This window comes from Athene noctua, chromosome 4 (genome assembly GCF_965140245.1).
Source record: "Athene noctua chromosome 4, bAthNoc1.hap1.1, whole genome shotgun sequence".
Lineage (NCBI taxonomy): Eukaryota > Metazoa > Chordata > Aves > Strigiformes > Strigidae > Athene > Athene noctua.
Window position 1 is genome coordinate 51,084,284 of NC_134040.1, and position 27,533 is coordinate 51,111,816.

General features: G+C 40.6%; 1 protein-coding gene across 2 annotated transcripts; it reads right to left on the minus strand.

Moving 5' to 3' along the window:
• Nucleotides 1-754: 754 nt before the first annotated feature.
• Nucleotides 755-20,648, minus strand: RASSF6 (Ras association domain family member 6). Of its 2 annotated transcripts, none has more exons than XM_074905346.1 (11): nt 20,497-20,648; nt 15,850-15,939; nt 9,622-9,700; nt 8,258-8,409; nt 6,204-6,295; nt 5,561-5,745; nt 5,108-5,209; nt 3,808-3,859; nt 2,794-2,912; nt 2,608-2,705; nt 755-1,855 (listed from the first exon to the last, which is right to left on the minus strand). In XM_074905346.1, the coding sequence occupies exons 2-11, from the start codon at nt 15,918-15,920 to the stop codon at nt 1,780-1,782; spliced, it is 1,026 nt and encodes a 341-aa protein (XP_074761447.1). In that variant the 5' UTR covers nt 15,921-15,939; nt 20,497-20,648; the 3' UTR covers nt 755-1,779. The 2 variants fall into 2 exon arrangements, with proteins under 2 accessions (XP_074761447.1, XP_074761446.1); XM_074905345.1 differs by having other exon boundaries at nt 20,449-20,630.
• Nucleotides 20,649-27,533: the final 6,885 nt, after the last annotated feature.

Here is a 27,533-nt window from a genome sequence, read left to right on the forward strand (position 1 = left end):
AACAGAACAAAGCCAAGAATCCAGCCCAATAGGTCTGTTCCTATTCTGACTCTAGCATCACATCCATTGTGCTTCAATAGAGGCAGCTGGTGCTTGAGACTTATGTCTTCAGAGGAACTGAATGCTTCATCCATGAGATAGCTCAAACTGCCAAATTCTGCTTGAGTTTGGCCAGGAACTTGACCGTGGTCTGCTTCAGACCTCACTGAAATTTAACCTTACCCTGCAAGTATAACCAGTGATGTTTTAGGGTGAGTTGCATACCTCCTAAAACTTGGCTAACATGTATTTGAATGGGTCCCTGGGGAAGTTCCAGCGACACTTGTGTGCGTACTCTTGTTGCTTCCAGGAACTTATATTTGCACCTCTAAGGCAACCAGTTCTTACTACCATGCGTCTTAACTGCTGAATCATTTTTACTTCTCTCCTCTGTGCTCCCTTGCCCATAATTATTTTCCTGGGCAGGATTATAACAGACTGTACATTAAAATAAACCCCTTGCACCAACCACAATAGCTTTAATTAGCACACTGACTTTTCATTTTTAAAGTTATCATCCAAGTAACATCATCTCAGGCAGTGTAAAGTTTTTCATGTTTGATTTATTCCACATGATTTCTAGGCAACATATACTGGAAGCTGATTTCCTCCTTGTCATAGTGTTTATCTTGTTAACTGTGCAAGTCAAAGCTCACTGAGGCAAAACACAGATACCATGTAAAAAAAAGACAAATTAATACAGGAAGGCAATTAATTGTGCACCATTTGGATTTTATTTAAATCTCTACAGTTTGAGCTTTAAAATTCAGCACTACTCAGCCAGACAGGACCTGACAGCTGGCTGCTACACTCTGTGCTGGGGCCAGGCTACACCCAAGCTGCATCTGGGGAAGGCTGCCAACCCAGCCCCATCATGGCTGTGATACTCAGCCTCTTGCACCCAACACTTCTCTTTTCCACCTTTAAATACAAACCACAGGAAGTTACAGGGAATCATTTGTTTCAGAAACAACAAACGCTGAGGTGCCTTCAGGACCCAGTCAAGCAGATATAACAGCATTTAGCGAGAGTTCTTACTTTGTAGTTCAAGAGATATTTCAGAGATAAATTCCCTCTTATGTTTAAGAGCTGAGTAGCTATTAAGCGGGAGGGTTTCCATTTATATTTTTCCTAACTGTAGCTAAAAGCTTAAGCAAGTCAGGCATCTACCAATCTGAAGCCAGTGGGATTTCAGGTCTATCTTGTGCAGGCTTTTGTTTGGGGTTGTTTTGTTTTGTTTTTTACCATAAGTGAAAAGCATAACTGCAGTCTCAGATTCATAAGTACCTTTTGCAACTTATCTCTGCTGAAAAGCTTCCTCCTAACATAATTCAACATTCCTCTAATAGAAGGAAAACCATATACTTATTTTTCATATTTTCAGTACAATTTACACATTGGTTATTGCAATATTTTTCTTATATGCTAGACTTTTGGTAATGGTTTGTCAATGAGCAGGTCTTTAAGCCTTATGCTTTTCACAGGATTTTTTTCCCCTATCTTAAGCTTCAAACTAGATTCAGCATCAGTCTTCCAGGGGATCTAGTACCTCTTCTTCGGTGGTTCCCAACCAGTATTCCAAAGCTGTAGAGGAGTGGCTTCAGTTTCGATTGCATAATTAACCAGGATAAACTCCAGTATTTTGAACACCCCTGTGCTTTAAGTGCTCTTCAGTCATGGCACATTCAAGCAAACCTACTGGCTTCCCTTTGGCGAAGGCAGCATGTGGGGCCATTCACATCAAACAGTAGTCTCTGTTTTTTTAACAATTCGACTATGAAGGTGCTGGCATATCATGCTCCTCTCTTTCATATACCTGAGACGAGGAGAGAATGCATTTAAATAACACAGAACCCTGCAAAAATTCAACCCTAATTCTAACGTGCTAGTTGAATGGCTGAAAAATGTAATGAAAGCTTCTCTGATAGAAAGTGACAATTTCTACTAATTTTTTCTTTACATTTCTTGGCCACTGATTCAAAGTGATTATCAGACAGTCATTTGATAACAGATCCACAGCTGGTACAGACTCACATTGCTTTTGACCTCAGGACTCACATTTTCAGAAATACCACTGTGTTGCTAACTTGTACCTGTCGTACATTTTGAGGTTCCATCGAAAGAACTCATGCCATCAATCAGAAGTGAAGTTTTAACAGAACATTAAGAATTTGGCACTAATCTATCTTAAAAACTACACTACCCAAACAGTACTCCAGTATGTGTTCAAAGAAACACACTGCTGCAAGTAGCAACTGAGGAACCAGTCTAAGGCTCAAAAAACAAATGAAGTAACCAGAAGAAAACCTGAGTGGTCGAATTTTCTGAAAAGATCCCCCCCATGTGTGTGTAGTCAGTATTTATTCTGGAATCTTTAACAGCAACAGCTCTTCTGGGTTTACCAGAAACAGAAAACATTATAAATCCCACAAAATTTAACTTAATTTGTGACAGCACAGTGTTCTGTCTACACTCTGCCACATACATGTATTCACCTCTTGAGCCAAACCATAATTGTAAACACTCTCCTGGACTCCAAGTGACCCCACTCATTTTACTTCTATTTACCTTGCAATTGTCTGTTGAATCTCCTGTTGTTCTTCTTCATTTATTCTGTGCAGAATCGATTCCAAAAAGGGAAGATGAAATTGAATATACTGAGCAACCTATCGAAAAGATGACAAGAAATGCACCTTAGCAACTATGCTAATTGGGAAAAATACTGTGAACTATTAGAATTGAAGATATACATACATCACTGCTAACCTCTTCCACATCCCTGTCCATGAGAAAAAACTTGGCAATCTTCTCCGAAGGCCCCTGCAAGAGTCTGTGCAGTAAGGGAACGTCCGCACTCCTCAGCTGCTTCTTTTCTAGGATTTACAAGAAATGTTGTGATGCACAGAATGTACAACAGCACCTCTAGATAGATACCTCATTCAATGATACCTTGACCAATATCCTGTATTTGGCTGATGTGCAATTATTAGATACCTAACAAGTCTCTAATACATGTGTTCAGGATGATGTGGCACCTGACATATTATGCATTTTGAAGGAAACTGGTAGAGGCAACACAAAGGAGTTGCAATTTACATAGTTGAGTAAGCATTTAAGAGACTGATCCCAGGCCTAGCATCTTGACTGTGACTCCCTAAAACAAAATCTACTTCAAAATTATCAAACACCCTTTCAATTTCATATTTTGACATTTAAGGTACATGCCCATCGGTTCTCTCCCATTCTTTCAGGTATTCCTTTTAATAAAGATCAAATTTACTTTTTCCTGAAGAAATAAAAAGTGTGTTGCACAAGTAAACATTTTCCACTGAAAAATGAGTACTTTTAACTAGGCATCTGCAATCCAGGACTACCATCCAAAACTGTCAACTAACATATCCCACAACACTACCAGGAGGAGCCTGGCATCCCACAGCTGCAGTGTGGCTGTGCAGAACAAAAGTTAGAGCAGAAGAGCATATCTAACACAGCCTTTCATTAAAGGAAAAATGAAGGTCTGTTTAGCCGAACCATCCAGAACGGTAGCACAGGGAAAGCACCCAGAACACAGTTACTCAGGTTTTCCTCTCCACCAGGGGACCACACATCTCTAAGGGTCTCCAGAGAAGCCAAAACACCACACCACACTCACAGACTCAACTAAGACAGATGCCCATGACAAATCCTGTCGCTCCAAGTTAAGCAGTCCACACGCACACACAGAGGATAATTAGGGACGAAGTGGTCATGCAGCTGTGTCTGACTTACCTCCAGACGCATGGATAATATAAAGTGCAAATTCATGCGGGCTGTTTTCTATCTGTTAAACACAAAGAAAAAACTATTCAGACTGACTGATGTACTTTCCTAGCATTTGACTGTCAGCAGATACTCTCTGTGCTTCTCAACTCAGATATTTAGTTCAAAGTCTGAGACTGGGATCCTGTCTGTGGAAAAGTTAAAAGATACTGGATTTGGATAAGGTAGAAAGCTACGCTGCCGTGTTCATGTCCTGGTACCCCACTACCTCATGATTACTTACATTACCATACTGTCCAAATAAGTAACATACCATCTTGGACAATACCAGATCTTTCAAGTCTTGTTTCCTTGGAGCACTCTTAACTACTTCATACAACTTCCTTTTTGGGTGACCCACAGACTTGCCAGGAGTATTACCAATAGGGTAAAACCCTGTGATCTCGCCCTATCCACTTGTCCGCACAACCACATTCAGAAAATAGCAGTCCTTTTGAACATTTATTTTTCAGCTTATTCAGTACAACTTTACAACATGATGCTCTGTATTTCCATTCCTTATTATTCATAGAAGTCAACTTCTCCTTCTAGTATTACACTACCAAGTCTTGTTAACTGTATGAAGTAGTTCTGCAATAGGAAAGTCTCCAGGCAAGCTAAATGGTGAATTATCAAAAATTGTACACTAAGGAGCTACACAGACTAAAGATACTGGAGAAATACACAGCACCAATGGTAAACATATTTCAGACTAGGTATAATCATGTTAATGGAAGATGGTACCAAGAAAAAATAAAAGTAGTTTCAGACAGTATGGCACTGATTTTGAGCACTAGTTCTAACTGACTTTCTGGAGCTTTCCATGTGCCTGGATCTAAGAGAATGCATCTCCCAGACACTTGGGCTAAAAGAGAATTCCCTATTGTTTTAAGCAAGACACGATTACTGGGTAGCGTCACTAGAGGGAAGCACGGCAGCGTGCATTGAGCAAACATCCTTTCTTTGGCCTAGGACATGTTGAAAGTGCAGCAGCATTTCCCCCTCCTGTGCAGAACTATATAGAGAAGCGGTTCTGTAGTTTTTCCTTCACTGCACACTTTGCACCCAGTATAACTTTTCTAGGCTCAAAAAGCTGTGAAACATTTGTAAAATAAAACTCATTCCTTAAAAAATGGCCCGCGTCGTTTGTTTCTATGCATTATCCCCCCTCCCAGTTATTTTCTGCCTTTCACACAGCACTGGTGCGACACGCTTGAGTTAACATTTCTAAAACACAGCTGCTCTTGCTTCTGCAAACATGCAGAGTTACCTTAAACTTTCGAAGCAATTGTTCTATTACTTCTCTTGTTCTCATCTGGCTGTTTATTCTTATTTTGGTTTCTGATCCAAAAGCTGGAGTAAAAACTGATGTCTAGGAATAAAAATAGCAGCAGAAGGGCATGAGTATGAGGACTCAATAGGATACAAACCAGCACAGCTCTGGGACAAGGCAAACTGTCGGGTGTGCTGCCACTGCTGCCATGCAGCAAAGGGCGGGCGATACCCTCAGGAGAGCAGCCTGGGTACGCAGGACCGCTGCGGACCCCACTGCGCAGTGGCCAGGCACACCTGAAACCAGACACAGCGGCACCAGCCTGGCCCTGCTGTGGGGCCAGGGAGGGCTGAGCCTTGGCTAAGGGGGTGCAGGAGAGTCCAGAAGCTTGCTGGACATTTTTACCTGTCCCTACTTCATGTGATGAAAGACAAGCACAAACATTCATACCTCGTAGTTGTAGAAGTGGCCATTAATTGAAACCCTGTGAGTTTCTACTTCTGTCCTCGCTACCATGGGGAACTTGGTCCTCTTCCGCACAGCTGCAGCATTGCTGACAGCCCTGGGCAGGGTAGCACAGTCATGTTCCTGCTCGCTCGTGGACTTCAGAGTGCGGCTTTCATAACATGAATAACCTAGACAAAAATCAAACCGCATCAGCTTGCTCTACCCTCCTTGCCAGCACCCCCACAGGAAGGAAGCTCTCAGTGGAGAGATTTTTTTTTTAATTTTATTTTTTTACATTTTTAACTTTGGGGTGTGGGTGTGGAATGGGAGAGGAGCAAGGCATAGGCATATGGTGAAGAGCAATAGGCTGTCTCTGGCGGTTACAGTCTCCTATTTTCTTCACTTCTTGGAAATGATTTCTTTGGTGAAAACGCAGGCTGCTGGCACTGGCCATTTGGAAAGTTATCTGCACAGCAATGGTTTCACTAACCAGTCAAAAGTCAGTGTTTCACTAGAATTTAATAAAGTTAAACACAGACAGAAGAATATTTCCCTTTATTGGCACCGAAGTTCTAGTGTGCCAAATTATTTTTGCACAGTCACAGAACAAGGAATCTTTAGTGAATGTAACAGCACCAACACTAACTTTTCTCAAGGTCTGGCTTTTCTTCAGTAGATTTCAATGTGTCCCCGCTAATATGATGTAGGTCATCAAACTCTCCCCAACGTGTCATTCCCCTGAAATACCAAACATATTTATAGTTGATTACTCTTCATTAACTCAGTGATTTCAATTTATCCTGTAGCCAGGCTTCGTGTAACATATTCCTATCCCCTTTCAAAACTCTATAGAGCACAACTACAGAAGCCAGTAATTTTAGTTTATGTCAATATAGAATTGGTTAGTAAAATGTGATATGACTACGGAACCCAGATGTAATGCAATCCTATTTAGAGTCTGTTGAACATCAAGCATGATGTCCCTTAAATAATTTGCAGTAATTCTTTATTTATTTTATGGGAATGCCATGGATTACTCACATGTAGGATATCAGGCAGGCACACAGAAAACACACACATATTGTGGTTTAAATAGTTACAGGATGCATCAAGTCTGTTACACAGATGGGGACATGAAAGTTTAAATTACCATACTAGCCCCTCATGCTATCCAAACCAGTTATGTACGAGAACAAGGAGTTCAATCCATTCTGTTTTAAAATTCAACTTTATAACAGTATTTCCATAATTTATTGCATAAACTCTCTAGCAGAAAGTCTTTGGCCAGTTACTGCTCCGACTGAGAATAAACCAATTTGTAAGAAAATATTAAAAATTTATTTCCTATATATATATATATATTCAAAACAATATTCAGCTAACTCCAACAAACATGTCAAATTATGATCTCAGTTGTGTTCCATGCATTTAAAAAGTTCATTTAAGATCAAACAGTCAAGCTGCTCTACATACCTTAAAGCATGTCAGGGCAACTTCACATTTCTGTGATCATTAATTATTCACTTCAAGATTCAGATCTCCACCAGTTATAAGTTTTTTTAAGAAATAAAAGGCAAAGCAGAACTTTAACTTCCAGACTGGAACCTATCCTACAGGCCACACGCAGCCCATATCAGCAGATCTGGTCAAGGTGAACAAAGAGAACCAAATTTGCCTCAAACTCAAGTTCATTGCTGTTACTCCTGTCATGTCACATCCTTTAATTTCAACGGCAAGAAATAGGGACGAAGACTGTCCCTGACTTTACTAGAACTCCACAACTGCAGTGATGGTAGAATTAATTCCACAATCCAAACGTGCACCACATGCCATCTCAGACAATGGATAATTAAAAAAACAAGCTCTGACTCCCTGATAAATTCCACATTTCATTCAGGGTAAACATTGGCTGAGCCTCCATATTACACATTACTTTGCTTCAGCTCATCAGATACGATTCAAAAGTCATCAACCAAGGCTTGGGAAATATCATTCAAAACAGGAAGAAGAAATAGTCCGAGAACCTACATCAGTTTTTAAAGATATGGCAAACCTAGCAGGAGTCAGATCAGCACAATGCACTCCGATATGAAACATCACAGGCAGCAGCCAGAATGAGCAGCTGATCTGTGCGTATTTCTAAGGGGCTTTAACATCAGATTTTGCACGGAAAAAGCCAGTATTTGTCCCTGGCTTGAATTTTGCCCTGAGAAACAATGGTTTCACACCTGAAGTACTCGGGAAGGTAATCTGCAAAAGACAATCACTTAGAACTAACCTCCCAGCTTTTTGCTTCACGCTGTAAAATGTGCACTGACATGAGGTCTTTCAGGGGCTACCCATGTTTTTGGGAGTACATATATACATGTGGGTTGGGGTTTTTTTATCAATTTTTATGTGCATAAATTTGCCAGTACTTTCATGGGAATAGTCAGTATAGACAAGAGCAGCCTTCTCCACCTTCTCAGCTGTTCTTAAGCTGAAAGCCAAAAATGCAATGAATATGCTACAAAGATGCATCTTCCTGCCCAGCAGAAGCTGTCAAAAGACCACACCAGTTACACCGGGCACAGAGTACTGCTGGGCAAGGGACCACCACAGCCTTCTGGGATATACAACCAGCTATATCCATTGAAGCCACCTACATCAGCTGTCTTGAAACACTAGCCTGCCTCCTCCTTGTGGAAGTTAATCCATTACCTTTTATTAGGGAACAAACCCACATTCTCTGTTGTCTTCAGGGTGACAAAAGAGGGTATCTGCTTCTCATCCTGAATTTTTAACCGGATCGGGTGTCGGACTCCCCAGAATATTGACAAGATTCCTTCAATAAATGTTTTGCTTCCTTCTTGCTGGAAAAAAAAAAAAAAAAAGAAATACAGAGTGTTGCATAATAATTGAGCAATAATAATCAAGTAATAATAACTGATTTCCCCTCAAAGTAACAGCAATACAATGAAATCTGAGGCAAAAACAGCCCTAGAACAGGTCACCTATAGAGGCCGTGTGGCCTCCATACTTAACCTATTTTCAGGCCAGCTAGCTAAAGCCACAGCTGACCTGACCTCGTGTCAGCATTAGTCTTAATGCAACCAGGCGGTTTTCTGACCAACACGTCCATAATTCCATACAATTACGAGTCAAATCCTATTTATTCTACTTGGACAACTAGCTCTTCTGAAACCAGGGTGCTATGACGGTGATAAAGGGGAGGAACAACTGCTCGTGGAGGCGGAAGAAGCAGTTAATTAAATCGTCCTTGATGCAAAGCACGGCATCTGTCAAAAGCCATTATTGGTCCCCATTCTTGCTGACACAGAACTCTGTCACTGCAGAAGGAGCTGGGAGAGAGAAGTAAGGACCGCCCATTTTCAGACCATTTTTGCCCAGAATTGCTCTAATAGCCATTTGGGTCTTGATATCTCAAAACAATAGAAACGCAGCTTGTAAAGGAGAAGGAAGTTCAGACCTCTGAACCAGGGACTCAGGTATGAGAAACATGATTCACGCTTTTATCCATCCTTCATCTCCACACGCCGTTCTGGTCCCCACAGAGGATGCACTCCTGGGGCTACGCTTATGAGCATTTTCTCTGTACTAACAGTTTACATTTGAGGAGAGAGCGGCAGTCTCTCCTTGACGCAAGGGACAGCAGTCCTGCCATTACACACTGTGGGTTCAAGCAGAAGGGGAAAGGGGAACTGCATCCCACAGAAATATTTGCAGTACTATGCTCTCCCAGCTAATGATAAAAGATTTGAGATGTCAAACTAATGAATGGTTTCCTGTGATATGCTAACAAATGGGATGGAAAGAAGATCACACTGTTAAAAATCTGGAACTCCCACGAGTCTGAACATATCTATTTCTGCTCTTGTCCTCACAGCTTCTGACTGTAGCACTTGCTGTGGCATTTGTATTACACTGATATATTCCACCTAATATACTAACACACAACAGATATCCTACACTGTTCAGTCTAGCCATGCTAAACATCAGCACCCATTGGTGCCTTTCCTACTCTTACACTGTGCTTTCTGTATTATTTTTACATAGATCCTTACCTGATTATGTGACAGTTGCAGGTTTTCTTGATCGGAATAGTAAGAGTTATAAGTCTTCAAAAGAGAACTGAGCTGCTCTCTAGAATGAAAGATCCCAATGAAAAGAAGAATAGTTTAACATCTTTGTCACTGTAAAATCCAGGTGCTAAGTGGCAGGGTAACACCCTGCATCTGTATTACCCACTGCATCTTTGTTACAGGTTTGGTAAGGATCAATTTCCAGGAGTAGAATTTTGTGAGGATACTGGGTTGCTTATATGTCGCTTCTTGAAAGACCTGATACACAGAGGAAATTAGACAGTCACCATCTGATGTGAGGTTAATTACACTGCCCCAGAATAACTTGTACTTTGAACTTCTGTTATAGTCATGAGAGGGAAGCAAACAGGAACAACACTCCCATGCACCAGCGTTGCAGATTATTTTAGTTAAGTTACAATTTGTTTCCCCACATAATGATTTCTATTGTTTTTTTCTATTTTTACAGATACTCTTTTTATTTTGAAATTTCTACAGTATGCTGAGACAAAATATTTCCATTTCCTTCTGTCTGAAGCATAATGACTTTGCACTAACTCTTTGGTTGGAGGAAAAAGGATGGAGATGAAAAGAACCTCTGCCAAGCAAGGATTATAAACTTGCCTGTTATCTCAGATTTCAAACATAAATTCATGACGCAATTAAAAAAAAGAAACATAACATTCTGCTTTGAAAACACTGCATTGAGGCAGCAAAGCAATGTGAGGCACACTGGTGCTAACATAGTTTAAAACTTAGTGATAACAATACCTGTCTCCATCATTGATAAACTCACAACACTGCAGAAGAGAGTTTCAGAAAATGTATCGAATTTGATGGTATTTCAAAATAACCAAATTAGAGCTACCACACTTCCCAGTTTCTAGGCTGCAGCCACCTCCTTTCCCCTTTGACAACTTTGGAACGAATGAACTGTAGCTACTGGATTTTAACTACGTGATTTCCAAACATCCTGGGAAATTTCACTGGGCTACTCAACACCCTGAAACCCTGAGCAACCTGTGGGTGCACAGACAGCACCCCAGGTAGGTTAAAGTCATAGTGCAGGGCAGCACCAGCTCTCTGCTCCCTCCTGAGCAAACAGCCCACATCACCAACGCTGCCTACACAGCCCTTATAAATGAGTAAGAAGCAATAAATGCCATGTTGTACAAACATAGGCTGGGGGGTGATTGCTTCGGCACCAGCGCTGTGGAAGAGCACCTTTCGGTTACTGCTAAGCAACTGCTGATCCCATCGGTGCCATGCTGTTGTATAAGAAGTAACGATCATACAAGGAGATACACACAGGAATATCTGCTTCGGAGCAAGGCTGCTTGAATTACAGCTCAAGGCCCAATCTGGTCCAAGTACTCTGCCTTCTTAGCACTACTTCTGAAGAAGGATACACACCAAGTTGACAGAGTCCAAAGAAGAGCAGGGGGAGTAATAAAAGGCATCAACCATGAAGACAAAAAGCAAGTTGCAGCTCAGGCTAAGGAAGACTGAAAAAAGGCAGAATTAAGTATATGTATTTCAGGACCACCAAAAATGAAACATTCTTCCCACACCAATTAAACAGCAAAGATTGTTTAGATTGTAATTCAATAAAGCAGTTTCCACCAGCAGAGATCATTAGGCATGGGAAACAATTGGATGGAAGCATACGAAGTCTTCCTCACAGAAAGCACCAAGATGACTAACAGTCACAATGGTTTCATGTACTGTCCTGCAGTGGTGAATGAAGACACCAAGTTTTATTTCCAAATAGTGTATTATTTCCATGGTTTTGTCTGGTATGAGATACTACAACAGCTGAACCACATGCAAAACAGACGGCTTTTGCAAACTTCCCACAGTAAGTTCCACAGAGACCTACTGAACTCTTCTAAGATCCATGTATTACAATCAGGAGTACCATTACAACTCCTGAACCAATTTTAAGTAAAAAACAAAACCAAACCAACCAACCCACCCCAAAACCAAAAATTGACTTCTAGCACTGTCACTGAAAACCAACTCACACATTGGGATGACTCTCAGTAGGACTTGCATTTTAATATTTCCTCTGTCAGACTTCACCAAGAACATCAAAGAAATAATGTCAGAGGTGTAGGAATATATGGACCGAGATTATATGCAAAGTATTACACCTTCTGTGAGAGATAGATTTAGAGAGAAACTTTACACTACAGCCTTGAGGTGCTGAAAACACTGACATGAATAGTTTCAGTGGAATTTTTAACATTTGTTTTCCTGTAACAGTCACAACACACCCACATCCCAGAACACGAGTACATTATCAATAGTGATAGTGGCACTCTTATCAGAGATGACAAACCTAAGAGTGATCTGTCCCCTAGGAATGGGATCAGCTTGTACATCACTGCAAAGCAGTTCAGAGGGATATTTTCAGGGGTGAAATGAATATTATTTCAAAGCATCTCTCTCTGATCAGATTATGACTCAGTTTACTCAGACTGCTTAAATGGCTGCACAGTTAAATGCAGACTTAAAAAAAAAAAAAGTCAGTGTTGCTCAGGGGATCTCACCTAAAATAATAAGACACTCCAAGAAATCACTGCAAGAGAATAGGAGGATTCCACAAGGAATCCTGTGGATTACACAAAGAAATACAAATAAATAATTTTGGTTGGAAACTGCTATGTATGATCTTAAGTTAGACAACAGAAGTACCTTCTCCTGGGACTGTCACAGTCTCAATCCAGCAGCATACACCCTCTTCTGTGGATTATGAAAGGGCACTCTTCGTCCACCTCCCGCCTCCCCTATCTACAGTCTCTGAATGCTCAAGGCAGGTGCATTACACAGGGTTGTGTTTCCCAGCCACCTCATCATTTTTACATACCCAAAGCATCTGGACAACACAGTATCTCTCAATAACACTAAGCAGAACTATGTCATGATGCGAGTCTCTACATGGGATGGAGACCTGTAGCACCTGTTTCATCCTTCGGGGTGAGGTGCACACACATCTGACACTGTGTTGAAGCAGAGGGGGACTGATGGACACCGCTGCCTGAGAACCCAACAAGGACACCTGTCAGCGGGAACACAGCCTTCCCCTGGGCTTGGCGGCTGACACACTGGAGAGGGAAGTGGGGGGAGCAGGGAGGCCAGTTAATGTGTCTGCTGTGCTTGGGGCCAAGGGGCACACACAGTGTGCTAGTGAAAAGCTTTCCCTGACATACCCCATCCCTCCCTTGCTCCACTTAATGAGCTGAACTTGGCAGTGTCCTGTTACTTGGTGAGCCTTTTCCTCTGTCAAGAAGGGAAAGATAACAGGGCTTTTACTCAGCAGGTAACATTAGGACAAGGGCTGCACCACTAAGCTCAACAAGGTTAACTGCATTCCCTTCTAACACTCTGGATGTATATTATTTACTTTGTCACCCTATTGCAACTCCGCCCCCCACCCCGCACCCCAATTTTTAAGTGGCTTTATCAACAGAGTGCTAGGTTCCAAACCAGTATCTTCAACATTTACTTCAAGTCACTTTGCTCTTAAATCCTAGAAATACAGGTGGTGAAAGCCTTTCTCTCCATTGTGTTGGAATAGCTCATTAGAGGTTCTTTGTGTCCCATGAGCTATGAGGGTTTGTATTCAGGTCATCCCACTGAAAGGGAAAGTTTTAACGGACTTCAATATGAATCAGATACAACTGAAGTTTTGATCATGCTGGCTAAAGGTAAGCAAGATTAAGCACGTTTTTGCCTCATACACAGGCAAAATCCAGATGCTATGTAAGATTAACATGCAAGTAGGAAAGAAGTAGTTTTGTATGACAGATGTGATAGACCTGCTGATCCTGCTTGTGAGGTGCTTAAAACATGAGTCTTTTTATACTTTGCAACCTAATACATTGGCAATCATTGTATTGTCAGCTGTTATTTTGCAAGCTCTTTCCAGGTAGACAGCTGGGGAGATCAGTTCCCTGAAGACAGATTAGGAATAAATAAGGACTTGGATCACACTCAGAGGCCCATCTATTACTCTTAGTCCATGTTGGCTGCAAAGGCAAATAAGATCATAGGCTAAAAGCACCGAGTGATGTGGTAAGGGTTATCTCCAAGGTAGATTCTGTTTCTCAGAACAAGCTCTGAAGATTTACTTGGTTTCTCGCCTTGTCTAGAAGAATGCCCCATTAACTTTCACAGAAGTTTGCACAAATAAATCTTTCAGGTTTCAGTCTTGCATTAGTGCAACCAACAGTGACAAACCACACAAGTGATTAGAAAAGCCCTGAGGGAGAGATTAAACAGCAGCTCACACTGACTTGTTTGTCCTTGTGTAGTGGAGACATTAGACAAGAAAAGCTTTCGTTACTTCTTTCAGTCCCAGAAAGGAATAACACATGAACCAGCGTACTACTTCCAGAATGAGTCTTACTGTAACACATCCTCACCACAAAGGCCCAAAGACTGCCCTAACCAAGAGGCACATGGTCATCTCTTTAGAGTTACACTGCCAGAAAATTGGCAGCTCTGTTGTGTTGCAAAACTGTTCCTTATCACACAGCTTTGTGACAACAGCCAAATGCAGCCATTAATGAAAGCCAAAGCTAAGTAACTGGTAGAACGACTTAGAGACAACCCCCTAAAAAAGGTAACAAATACTGCAGATTCACCGCTTTCTTCAGTAACAAGAGCAGGACATAAGGGAGCTGTAAGGTCAAGTGCCCTGGTGGTAAACCACAACAGAGCCCAGACTGTGTTTACTTGAAACACTAACCCAGAAAAATTCACCTGTGTCCTCTTCTCCCTCAAGCCCTACGCATTTACCCATGGATATTTATGGCAGTTGTGCTTCAAGACATAATAGTTCAGTCAGCCAAATAATCCCACATGCTTTGGTCAGTCTTTTGATCCAGGTGTTGTGCAATTCCCAAACAGCAGGCTTGCCACATCAGCAAGATTTGCATGATACAACTGGAAGAGGAGTAATGTAACAGCAGATTCAAGGTATATATGAGGGACTGTAATCTGGAAATTGCATTGGAAAAAGTTTGAGTGCATATGGAATATGTTATTGATTCTTGAAATACTTATTTGTTTTTTCACAAGGCAAAGAAACTTGAAGAGCACTTTAAACCATGATTGTAAAAGCAGGATTGACCAGGATCCACATTTCACCTCTTGAACAGACAAATACATTATCGACTAAAAACCCAGAGACATTGGTTCATCTGATACATTTTCAAATGCTTTTGTATGCCAAGTATATGAAAGTTCACACAGATTAATTACCTCTGACACAAAAGCACTATGTCCCAAATTAGTAACAGTATAAAAGGAGCAACTCTTTAGGAGAGGGGGAGGAATGCATTCATTGACTATGTGCTTTGGGCAAAGCTCTGACACCCTTCCTTAAAAAGGGAGAAATCAACAGCACTGCTCGTGTCACATATCTAACCATCAGGACTCAGATGCAAATACTTATTAGTGCCTGAGAAATTCTATGACAGGCCCCATCCTTGGGTGTGTTTACAGTTAGCTTCTTCCCACTGGAAGATCTAGAGTGGTGGAAATGAAGTAAAAAAGGAACTTCCTCTTCCAGCTCCTGTGCTCTGGTCAACAAGGGAAAGATTAATCCCCTAAAAAGGGGATGGAACTATACATTGGTAGCTCAGGGTTTATGGCAGCATCAGGAAAAATTCTGACCAGCCAAATTTAACTGTGAAAAAGCATCATATGAAATACAGTTTGGGTGCAATTCCAGGCTTTTTACAAATAGGTTAAAGAACCACTTTCACTCGTCACAGAATAGAGCTGGCAGCCCAATAGGTCTTTCTGCAAACCCTGACATCTGGGGCTACAGACCAAATGCCATGTCTCAAACAAGTAGAGCTCAAGTTAAACACTGGAACTCCTGTTCAATTCCAAATGACTTCAAAGATAGGCAAGTCTTCTTCCCTTGTTTGGAATTTTATTTCAGTATCCTCTAAAAGTGCTGTTCTACCTAATGAACAAAATCCACAGATCAAAAGGTTTACTGCTCTGTTCTCTGAAATCCATATAAAGGGTAACTTTGTTCTGTAGACATTTCACAGCAAGCAAGTTGTAGAAATTGCTGCTGCTACAGGTTCATTCTCTACAGGATCCCCTGTTAATGAATATATAGAGAGTAACTTGAAAGAAAGCAACAAAGACATTAAATGTTTGGGTTTGGGCATTTTAAAAATAATTTACCTGGTTATGAACTTCTCCTCATTGATGGAAACAGAAGGTAGATGCTGTGCTTTCATAGTCACTTTCTTCATTTATTCAGAAGAGATGAATCTAAACAAAAGGTTAAAAATTAATTATATGCACTAATGCCACTAAGAAAGACTAAATAGTAAGCACAACAACAAAGCCCTAGTTTTCCAAGTGAAACACGCTTGGTCACTCAAGCTAAGAGCTAACTATACTACATTTTGACTACTCTGTACTTAGCCTTAATACCAAAATATTTTCCACTTCTACTAAAAAAAGTCATAAGCCATTCCCACCAAGTATATCATGGTGCCTTAAATCCCAAGTACCACTTCTATCAGGACTTTCTTGAGAAGTTTTAGGACTACTCTACAACTCCCTGATTATGCTTCACTTGTTAGTAGACTGAGACTGCAACAGATTTACTGTTTAGGATTCATTTGTTAATTATGGATAGAGCATTGCCCAGGGTCACCCAAAAAAGAGTGACTCAGCAAACCGCCCTTAACCAGGTTTGTAAAACAAGACAAGTGGAATTGTTGATCACTGGCAGTGTCCCACAGCACACAAAGAAAGAGGCTGAGATATTAAAGAGAGAACAAGGCTATAATTAAAGTGATGTAGCAATATAGTTTACAGATCTCTGAGTAGTGATTCCAGCACATTGTGTAGGCAACAAGCCAGATCCATGAGACTCCAACAATGCATTGTTCAACAAGCTTAATTACAGAGTCGTGGCTGCTTTCATTCCCCCTCAGGTACTAGAAGAAGAGGCAGAATGAGGAAAGTAACTGAAGAAACTCAGAGACTCAAGATTGACAACTGATGCTGCACTGAAAAAAAAAATAGTCTCAGCCCAAGAAGTGGCACCACACAAATGTGGCAAAAAAATTAATCACACTGAAAGGAATGAAATCTACAAAGACTACATTGGAAGTTGATCGTTCCATTTTTCTTTCTCTCTTATTTGGGCATGATGACAGAGAAATTTGCTTAACAGCACTTGATGTTATGCCAGGAGATTGACTCGAGTCTGATGTTCGACTGCATAGGACAGAGCCTGGACAAAGACATCTGAAAAGTCATTTATTGTCTACAATACTAATGACAAGTAGCCTTCAGAAAAGAAACTCAGAAAAGAAATTCAGGCCTGGAAGGACCATGGCTAGCTAGAGAGTGAGTAGCTTCTGCACAAATGATCCTATACTACACCAAAGCTTCTTTTTTAGAAGAAGTTACATAAAGTTTCCATAGTCATAGATGAATGAATTCTAAAAAAATATATGTGGAAAAACGAGAAGCTATGCATAAAAATACATTATCTTCACCCTACAAAACACATAGTTATTTCACAACCTCTAAAACCAGAGTGCACTACCAAAATGAGCTTTATGCAAGCAGTTGGGGTTTCTACCAGCACTTGACCAGAAGCTCACTGAAAAGAGCAGGAAGGATCTCACATACCCATTGTCCTTTGGGTGACATCCATCAAGGCAAAAACATACCTGAAAGCCAAATAAGCCCAGGGATGTCTGTACAGACATGAGTTTGTATACAAGAAAGAGATTGCTGTATGCTGGTATAATAGTGTTGTTTCTTTGCCTCTGAAATGAGTTCAGTAACCATTGGCCACACCTTGAAATCTCATTTTATGTGATTTACTAATACCTCTAACTAAATCAACTGTCTATGCCAGTGTAATTTCAAAACAATTTTAAAAGATGCAGAGGAGTTTATGTACACTGGCACTTGAATAACTGGATATACATTTAAGCTTTCTCCCATCTGTCTGGAAACAACACGTTAAGAAGAGCAGATAGCCAAGTCACCACTATTAAACCTAGAGCAATAACTCTAGCAAGCTCTAGCATCGCTTCATTGCTCATGGTTGCGTTCTTTTCCATAGAATTTGTTCTTAAAATGATTCACATGAAAGAAAAAGCTGATCTCTACAGATTGAGAGAACTGATCTTTAACACAATAAAAAGATATCACTGAACTACCTGTTCCGTTACACAGAGAATGGCTCTGAGTAAATTATTTGCCTTAAAAGCCTTGAGAATACCTTAAATCAGATGGATGCCATTAAAATGCTTACAATTAATTAAACAAATGGGAAGCGTAGTTGGTGATGGGACCAATTTTTCACCAGTTGCCTCCCCTTTTTCTGTCCCTTGCTGACCAATTAGCTTGGACAAAGACTGGACTTTTCACCTATAGCTGGCTTGTGCAGAAGCACAGAAAACGCTCATTACATTTTCCTCAGTTATGTGATCAGTATGGCTTATCAGGCTTGTACAAAATATTTCCACACCTTCAGTTCACTCTAGAAATAGAACACTTCTCCATGTACCCTTCCCATAGGCACATTTTGGCTACATGCATCTTGCGGCCTTTATTTTTAGTTAACCCCAAAATCTGCAGGTTGAGAACACACAACGACTTCCCTAGCACAATTACTTGACACCACAAATGACAGTATATTTACACTGGCACTCAATAAATCCACAAAGCTGCCACATTTTTTATCACCTCCTGGTATTTTATTATGTTCCATGTAATTTCCCTGTAGTTCTTTTGAGGAAGCAAAGAGAAATAAAATGTGTTTTTTCCATTGTTCCCTTTGATTTGAACTAACAAGAACACGCTAATTTTCTAGCTCTTCCAACAATATACGGTTTGGCCATCTATTCAAAGCTGTCGCCTGACTTGCTTGGTGTCAGACAGGCATCTCCATCATGACATTAAACCGGACTAGAACCTCACAATTCCCTCAGACAGGTAAGACCTTGAAAGTAGGACCTTGCCTGGACTAACCTCCTGGCCTGAAACTTAACTAATAAGAAACTTAATGCTCAAAGGAATACTGACTGAAGCCTAAAATACTTTTGGAAGGAAAGAAAAGAAACAGAAGGGAGACAGGAGTAAATGAGAAATGCAGCAGATGCAAAATGAGCACATCTAGAGGGAGACTGCAACTATTGGAGAAGTCCGGGAAAAGGAAAGGTAAAGAAGACCACTGCACAATCCCAGAACATTTTTTTTCCCAAGAAAGTCAAAATGTTAGTGGAGAGGCAGATGAAAGGACTTGTTTAATTTTATTAAGTGCAGTGATCTTTAAGTTATTTGCTTAAGGGGACAGCACAGGAAGAAGACAGTAGAAGAATGACAAAGCAAAGGTAAGAGCAAACAGCCACGCGGACTTTTACACAAGGATAAAAGGAGGCAGCTGTAGAGGAGGGCTGGAAGGAGAGGGACACCCGGCATCCAGAGTTGAGCCAATCAGGAACAGCAAAGCAGCATTTTAATTTCTGTGTTAACAGCCTGAATGTACTTTTTGGCGTGCCCTTATATTAAGATGGGGACTGCAGAGCAAGCAATGTGCAACACTGAGCTCCTACCAGTGTTAAGAAAAACTAAAAACTCAAAATTCCCTAAAGATTACCAGGTATTTTGACCCAGTGCTTCCTAAAGCTGTTCCAAAACCACAGGAAGTTAGGATGGGGTGAACTTTCTTAGTTTTTTCTTTAGGAACCACAAGGCTCAGCTGTCTATTAGCTTAGCTATCAACAGCATATATATCCAATATTTTGTACAGCACAAAGAGCTATGCACTATAGGCACAGCAGCACATATACCCAGTTATTTTTTAAACTCAGAAGTGTCTGGTATTGAGCAAAATTTTGGACCATTATCTGTTTCTGTAAAAATGAGTTTAGAATTTATTCACATACATAAGATATTCAGTATCAGCCAAATAATTTTACTAGTCTTTACCTAGTCACACGCTCTAGTTACATCAGCCTTCATGTTGGTTTTGTTTTTACTTTTTGTTAGATGTCCTCATCACCAAAGCAAAAGTCTAATCAGAAGAAAGTACTTACTCCAAACATTTGCATTTTCCCCACTGAAAACAAGGGGGGTTTTATCTTGCAGGCTTCTTTACACTTTGTTTTAAATATTCACTGCTACAGCAGGGAGCAGTAAGAGCACTACTTGAATACAAAACAGAGCGTAACCCTCTGCTCAGGCAGGTTCAGAGTGGGCTTCAATTACTGAAACCAAAAGTTGGTATTTATCTGTGAATAGAGCCCCTTAACTTTGAATCACAAAGAGATACACAAGCTCCCTCCTTTCACACAACCATGATAGAGCAAGGCTTGCACCACATCTATTTCAAACACTAAGTAATCCATTATAATGAAGAGAAGTTACTTTCTATTTCAGGTTGCTTAGGAAGGATTGCTTTTACCCGCCAAAAAGAACAGACAAGGTCACTGATGTAACCTTTTAAACCACACCACCGACTGAGTGAAGGGCAATGAAGGCTTATGCCCGTGTACACGCCGAGCAGCAGCACTACATATTACCTGCCCGTTTTAACCACAACTCTGACTCACGCAAGACACCTCGAGATCTAGGAACTTCTTTGACGAGAATTTCTGACCCAACATTTCTCCCTCCCTCCGGCACCCTAATTACCCAAAAGGAATCTGACTCGAGCTCTGGGTGACTGCGAAGGACCTTGTTCCTACTGACACAGCAGGTTACACAGCAAGCAGAAGAACAGCTCCAGCTTTACATTTCACTTACCTGTGCATACGATCAGAGAAGGAGAAGCAGAGGAGGAGTTTCACATACCTTTCACCGAGCCCTAGAAGAGGCATGACAGCATTGCACTGGCTGACAGCTACTTCTGGTACTTCATGGAACCCACAGAGCTGCTAATTACTGTTTTGCTTAGCAAACTGGGAGTGCTGGAAAGCCAGGACACTCCCCGCACCTCAGTGCATGTCGGGAATATTTACCTACCCACTTTCCTTCCTCCAAACGGCTGACAGGAGCGCTCCCTTAGTCATGGTTACACCTACGGGGAGGCTCCAGTTAACGCTTTAATCACTAACTTCATAACGAGAGGCAACCTGCTCACTTGGTAATCATTTGCTGACAGGGCACACCCTGCAACATCCTGCACTGGAAGCACTCTTACGCTTTAACCTCTTGTCTGGTTTCTAATTCATAGGATAAAGTAACTTTTGCTCCTCCACATATATGCCAATCTTTAGTGTTTGGTGGAATAATCAATACATACAATCAGATCGTACCTAAGTACAGATGTATGGATTTATAACATCATGACAGAAGTTGTGACAACACAGCTTGATCGCTTAATCACATACAGCTGTATATTCAATTTTTTGCTTAACTGTATAATAGCCTTATGAATATAAATTATTGGGCAAGGGTTGTGTCTGTAACAGAAAGCATTACTGTTTAGCTTAATTGCTCAGCAGCTAATCATATAAGCAGATGTTTCAGCTGGAAAAAAATACTTGAACCCACACAGACCTTCCAAGTTCCTACACTTTGCCCATCCATTTACAGCAAGCAGTTCATTCATAGGATCAAGCCAAAAACTGGAAGTTACTGGGCCACAGAGAGAAGTACATGAAAAATACTGAGCCTGAATTTGCCTGCATACACATCTTATTGCACTGTGATTTATGTCAAGTTACTTCCGCTTTATATAACTTTCTGTTAGGGAAAGGGAGTACAGACCCCTAAATATTTGATTCCCGATCATATCTTTATCCTCTGGTGTACTCCTCAAGAGCTAGACTCACTGCTGTACACACAGCACAATATACTTGATATTTGGGATTACAGTTTACAGCTCTGCACCTGAAAAATATTTAAGTAAGGATTTAATTGGTACATATTACATTAAGAAGTCTCTCAAAACACAGGAAGGAGTCAACACAGGACATTTCTGCTCAGTTCACAACAGCATAGAAGCTCCATGCTACGGTGGGCTTGGAGCTTTACCTCAGCCTCTGGAGCTGCTCCATCTCTTCTGTAATTGTTTAAACGCAAATCCATACAACTTCCCAACTTGTTTAAAATTGGAGGGTTGATTTTTCCTGTCACAGCCTCAGACACTTGAACACTCTGCCTGATGCTCTTGGATCAGAGAGCAAGCACAGCCTTCGTCTCTAAACCAAGATGAGGTCAAATTATCTGTTTCTGACAAGTATATCACCCAGCTGGACACTCACACCGTAAAGCTGTTGGTATCCAAGTATTTTTAGAACTGAAGACCCCATTATTAGCTTACAACAGGGCAATGGGATGTTAACCCTTCAGTGTAACTCAAGCTTTGTCCTGACTCCCAATTTTTAAGGTTTTCTTTGGGTTTTTTTTTAAGATTAATTTTAAGGTTTTAGGGATAGCTTTAAGTTTACACCCAAGTTTTGACAACCCAATTCTTAAATTACTTACTCATGCAAAGGTGTCTCAGTAAGAAATTAGTACAATGAAGCAGTCAAAACCCAACTGTAATAAAGGACTACAGTTCTCATTTCCAGTTAAATGAGGTGTGTTGATTTTTATATTGGCTTGGACAACGTGGCTCAGGTTTGCTTCTAGTTTTCACTCTCACACTTGAACTACTGCTACAAATGGCTTAGTTCTGATCTCACTGACTCATACCCAATTACCTACTAAGTACTTTGGTGAGACTGGTCAGTACAGACTAGGAGTAAGTATCACAGGGGGGGGAAAATAAAAAAGGAGGTCTTAGGGCCACCTAGCAGGAATTAGTTTACTGTAAACTCCAAGAAAGAGAATGCTTCTATTCCTTCCATAGGAAAGGATAAATAATCAATGTATTAAGAGCATTATTTTTTCATCCTTATTAAAAAAACATAGCTTATATGCCCTGGAAATCTAAGAGCAAGTCACAACTTGGTTATACTATTTCACCCCTTAAATGAAAGGGTAATGATTTCTTTAAAGCAGTCAGGGAATGTGATGATCCTTGAATCTTAAAGGCTATGTTACATTTATGGCTCCTTGCATGATTAATATTCAAATAATTTTAAGTTAATAAATAATTGGATGTTGGAGTTCAACTGTTTAATAACTTCACCTCAAATCATTAACAGACCGCTGAAGCTAGAAAAACATCTCAAACGGGAAAAACTAAGAGATTCCTGTTCTATTTTTGTAGTACACAATCATAATAAGCAGGCTGGCCATGGCATAATCGTACATGCATGCTGGACTTCAGCAGAAGCGTTTTGATAAACACAACAGGGTACACATGAGCTCACAACAGATCATTAACTCCAAACCCAAAAATTCTGCTTGGACTTTCTGAGCCCAGCTACTGAAATGCAAAGGTGGAGCCTCAGTTGACAAGATCTGAGGTTAATATAAAACAAGTGACCAATTCTCTCATTTGTAATTGCAAACACTACCAGAAGGATTGCACTGACAACAGCAACAAATCAAGGAATTTAAAGCAATTTGATTTACCCTGCAAAGAGCCTCCCATTCTTTACCAAGATTACTTTCTGTCATCACACCAAGGTGCCAGCAGCAATACTTGTATGCCAGGACATGTTTTGCAGACACAACTGATAAGTATGGAAAACAGAAACTAGAAAACAGACAGTTAGCTGAGATAATTAAATATGCAATGCTCACATACACTACAATGTCTTATAAGCTATCACAGGCCATAATTCCTTACGTGCAGACCAATTTGTGAATTTTAGGGGGCCACAAATTTTTAGGGAATAGAAAAGAACCAGAGCTGATGCTTGCAGTAGGACATATGCTAAAGGCTATGGGTTTTGACATCATTTGAAGACCTGGAACTTCTCAGGTACTGACCTTTGCCTGCACAGAAAGCTTGTAGATATCACTGTCTTTGCCCTTGTGAGCTACTGTTAGAGGGGCAGGTCTTACCTAAGCATGTGAAACACCATTAGTCATGCGTCATGGCTTAGCATCGATCAAACACACCCATTAGGTCACTCGTTTGATATTATAGAACGTTATAAAGCCATACAAGGATTTTCATTGCCTGGAGCTACAAAATAGTGTAAAGGGCAGAACCAGAAGGAACTGCCCTGTCTCAGTCATACAATTTCTCACTCCAATTAGAGCTCAACCGGGAGTAAAATCACAACCTCACCACACCAGCCAATTTACACAGCACTTACAAGCCCTAACTCCTCCACACTCAAGGTTTGCAGACTCAGATTTTCTTCAAATCTGAAGTTTTCCATAAGACATCACTCCCTCAGATTTCTTTCTACACGTCACTCTCTATCTCTGCTCTTCTATCTTCAAGATACAAAACCCCTAGTTTGCCTTTCTTTTGATAGTTACAATCAAGAGCTCTCACATTCTCACCAAAAAACATCCTCTATCTTTCCTCCTATTTGTAATATAGGATGTTTTATGCTCAGGTCACTCCTCTAATGGTCAGTTGAGGGTCATGTGACTGTAGCACTTGACTACAATTTCTTTAATTACGTCTTACTTAAGGCAGTTGAGTCACAGTGTGGACTGTCTCCTATTTTCTATTCTTTTTAAAAATATCAGTCTAGTACTCTCCACAATCAAATGGTCATACTAGTTCTAAACTAGAGATATGGGGAAGCTTCAGATCTAAATTCTGACTCAAAGCTGCTACCATTATTTCTGTGAAGGTGTACCCACTTGCTGCAGTTCAAACTACCCTTGCAAAACCACCAGTAATTTTTTCTGTTACTTCTACACTTGCCTTTAGATTGTGCACAAATGGGAGGATTTGATTTGCAAAGTATTGTATGACTATTTGAGAGGGGAGAATTATTGTGCCCAAATTTTCTTCATTCCCCTCATCCTTGTATGTCCCATATCATAAAGCAATCTTCAGCAATAACCCTAATTCTGATATATTTTGCATCACAGACATATATATATATATATATATATATATATGAGTCTATATTGTCTCCACAAACTCAGCAAAGAACCAGGAAATGTCTTGGCTTTACTGAAGATCAGTCCTAGAGTCACATGGTAAATACATAAACCTTATACAAAAGAGGCTCTCAGTAATCAGTCTGTGTTTAATTTCTAATGAACACAGTGCAAATCAGAGATTATTTCTTGACTTTGCTGCAGTATACTGCACTGTGTAATGACATGATTAAGTATCTCGAGCACATGGTCTGTAGCACTGTCCTAAGCCCTGTTGAAGGTATCTGCATGTTACTGAATTCAAGGGGATCTGGGAGGCTGCTTACTGTCATGCTGTCAGTGTACGCTGCCCTACCAGTCAGACTCTCAAAGATACCATCTTTTTTTCCTCAGAATTTCATCTTCTGAAAATTTACCCAGTTCCAGGTCCTGAAATGCTCTGAGCATGTGCAGTTTCTGGAGAAGAGCTTGGCAGCAAATTTTTTTGTGTATAAACTGCAAGATACATTTGAAAAAAAGTCTAAACTGCACTTCAGGAGTGTCACTATTATATAGCATACTACCAAAATGCCTTTAAAGATCCCTTCCAGTCTAAACCATTCTATAGTTCTATGAATACACTACTACATTAAGATAAATATTCCTGCTCCATACTTCATGCTGGGTCATAATTATGAAGTAAAAACCTCCTAATGTTAAATTAGCATAATGCTAGGCTGGATATGAGGTAAAAAGCACTCATGTAAATACCTTGCTAATGTCTGTGTAAACACTTTAGTGGTTAAAAAGAGTAGCCCAGATTTCCAGATGGCATTCTCTTCACACTTGCCAAGAGAAAGTACATTTTTTTCACACAATACTCTGCTTTGGGGCACCAAATGGAAGTCACGTTAAGAAAGAATTATAACCTATGCTAGCCAGTGTTGCTAGAATTTACAGACTTCAAGAAAATGGTAAAGACAAGAGAGGATGTGGAAACAAGATTACAAAACAATTTTAGTAAAGCATGCGTGATACAAAGCTATGCGAGACCTCCGCCATATTTTACATTACTTCAATTTACTGGACCAAGTTTCTTGATGGCATAAAATTATGAAACTCCACCAATCCTGAAGGAAAATAACCTTTTAGTGTACATAGCATCATTAGAAGACCTGGGAGACTGAACCACAAGTCATCTAGCAAGAGCTCAGCTGCAATGTGTTCTCATATCAGGTGGCCAGATGAGCAGTATGAAGAGCACATTCGCACTGATGCCACCTCATTTATTCTAACGTCCACTCTACAAGAAAATCAGAGTTCCTTAAAGAGGCACTGCACACCAGAGCTTCTCCTGTACAGACGAGGACATGGTTTATCACTGCAACAAAGCACACTGAAATAAATTGCGGTTATCCTTACATATGTAACTCTTTGTACAATAAAAGTGCTCAGGTTGAAAAGGAATAGCATGAGAAACAGTACTCTTGTTTTTGCTCTGTGATTATGAAGTGAGGAATCAGAAGCCGGTGGGCATGGGGTGAATGCATAGCAATTGCAGCCTGCCTCTGTGCCTGAGCAGCCCACGCTCCTTTGCTCACAGTTGCTGTGCAGTGCAGACATTCTTTACATTGTGTCCCGGTGGCTCTGCGTGATGGACAGTTCTTCATTGTATGCTGCTAAGCACAAATAACTTGAGTGATACATCAAACTGCTGGGAAGCTAGCATAAAAACAGTGGCATCTAAGATTTAAAAACATTTCCATAATGGATATTGACTGCATAAGCAAGTAACATCCCTGCAGCACATCATAAAAATTCTTTAGAGAGAGAACTAACTTTTTAATTTTTGTAGTACATTAGATATCTAAGCAGACAGTAGAGCAGGCGTTCTATAAGCATCGGTGGCATTTATTTATTAATTTGCTCTTGAAAATCTAACATGAGCACAGAGAGCACTGCAAAAGAGAAAGTGCAAAGCAAAACAGATTAGGCTGACTCAGTGAGGTTCTACCTTGGGTTTGGCAGTTTGAAGAGACCTACATGGCTCCTCACTTCTCTCTAAGAAAGTTCACCCTCTGACACTGAGACACTCCTCAACTCTGCTCAATCATCTTGCTGAAAATCACCCCACAGACCCTGCAACTGCTTGCTCCAGATCGCTGCTGTCCTTCCATGATGGTGCTTTTCTATTACAGTACCAAATAAGCCCTTTGGGCATTCAGTTGTCTAGCAGATTTTACCAAAAGTAAATACATTTATATACTTACTGTGTCATATTCATGTTCTTGTCCTGAGCACCTGATTGTATGGATCACATTTTTCTTCTCATTCAGATATCCAAGGCCCAAACCCTTCTGAGTAGGATCCTAGAGCACAGTGAGCACTGCGTGCTATGGGAGGGAGTTACGTGTCAGCTTGATGGCAGAGGCGGTGGCATTTCAGTGGCGCTAGATGAAACAATAGTGTCTCCAACTCTGAATGGCTAAATCTTCTCTCAGTGCTTGGCTAACACATTTACAACCTACACTAGGTTTCATGGGAATTAACAAGGCTAAATTTTGATCTCATAATTGAGGACATCTGAATGTCTTTCTGGTCTAGAAGTGCTTTGGAAAAACAAAGCCAGATGAGAATAGAGGCATATGGAACATGGTGTAGAAAATCACTATCTGATTTGGACTATGAGCTCTGCCTGACCCTGTGTAAGGCAACATAAACAAGTCAATAGCTGTTTAGGAGATGCTGAAATTCTGGAAAGATTCTTCCCTGCATGGTTGTTCAAAGGGTGTGTCTTTGAGTTTGGAATTTGATCTGTCTGAAACTGTCATTCTCAGCACTGCAGGTGATACCTTGTTTCTAGCCAGTACACATGTCCTTACAAGCGAAGAATCTGAACAAGCTGCCCACTGGAAATGCAGATTCAGCCTCTGGGATGGAGT

What these genes read in the sequence shown, in the direction of transcription:
- RASSF6 (XM_074905346.1), bottom strand. Translation starts at nt 15,920, where the DNA reads ATGAAGAAAGTGACTATGAAAGCACAGCATCTACCTTCTGTTTCCATC. An exon ending in GAGGAGAAGTTCATAACCAG is followed by an intron (nt 9,701 to 15,849) that starts GTAAATTATTTT and finishes CTTTCATTCTAG; the next exon opens with AGAGCAGCTCAGTTCTCTTT. An exon ending in TGCAACTGTCACATAATCAG is followed by an intron (nt 8,410 to 9,621) that starts GTAAGGATCTAT and finishes TTTTTTTTCCAG; the next exon opens with CAAGAAGGAAGCAAAACATT.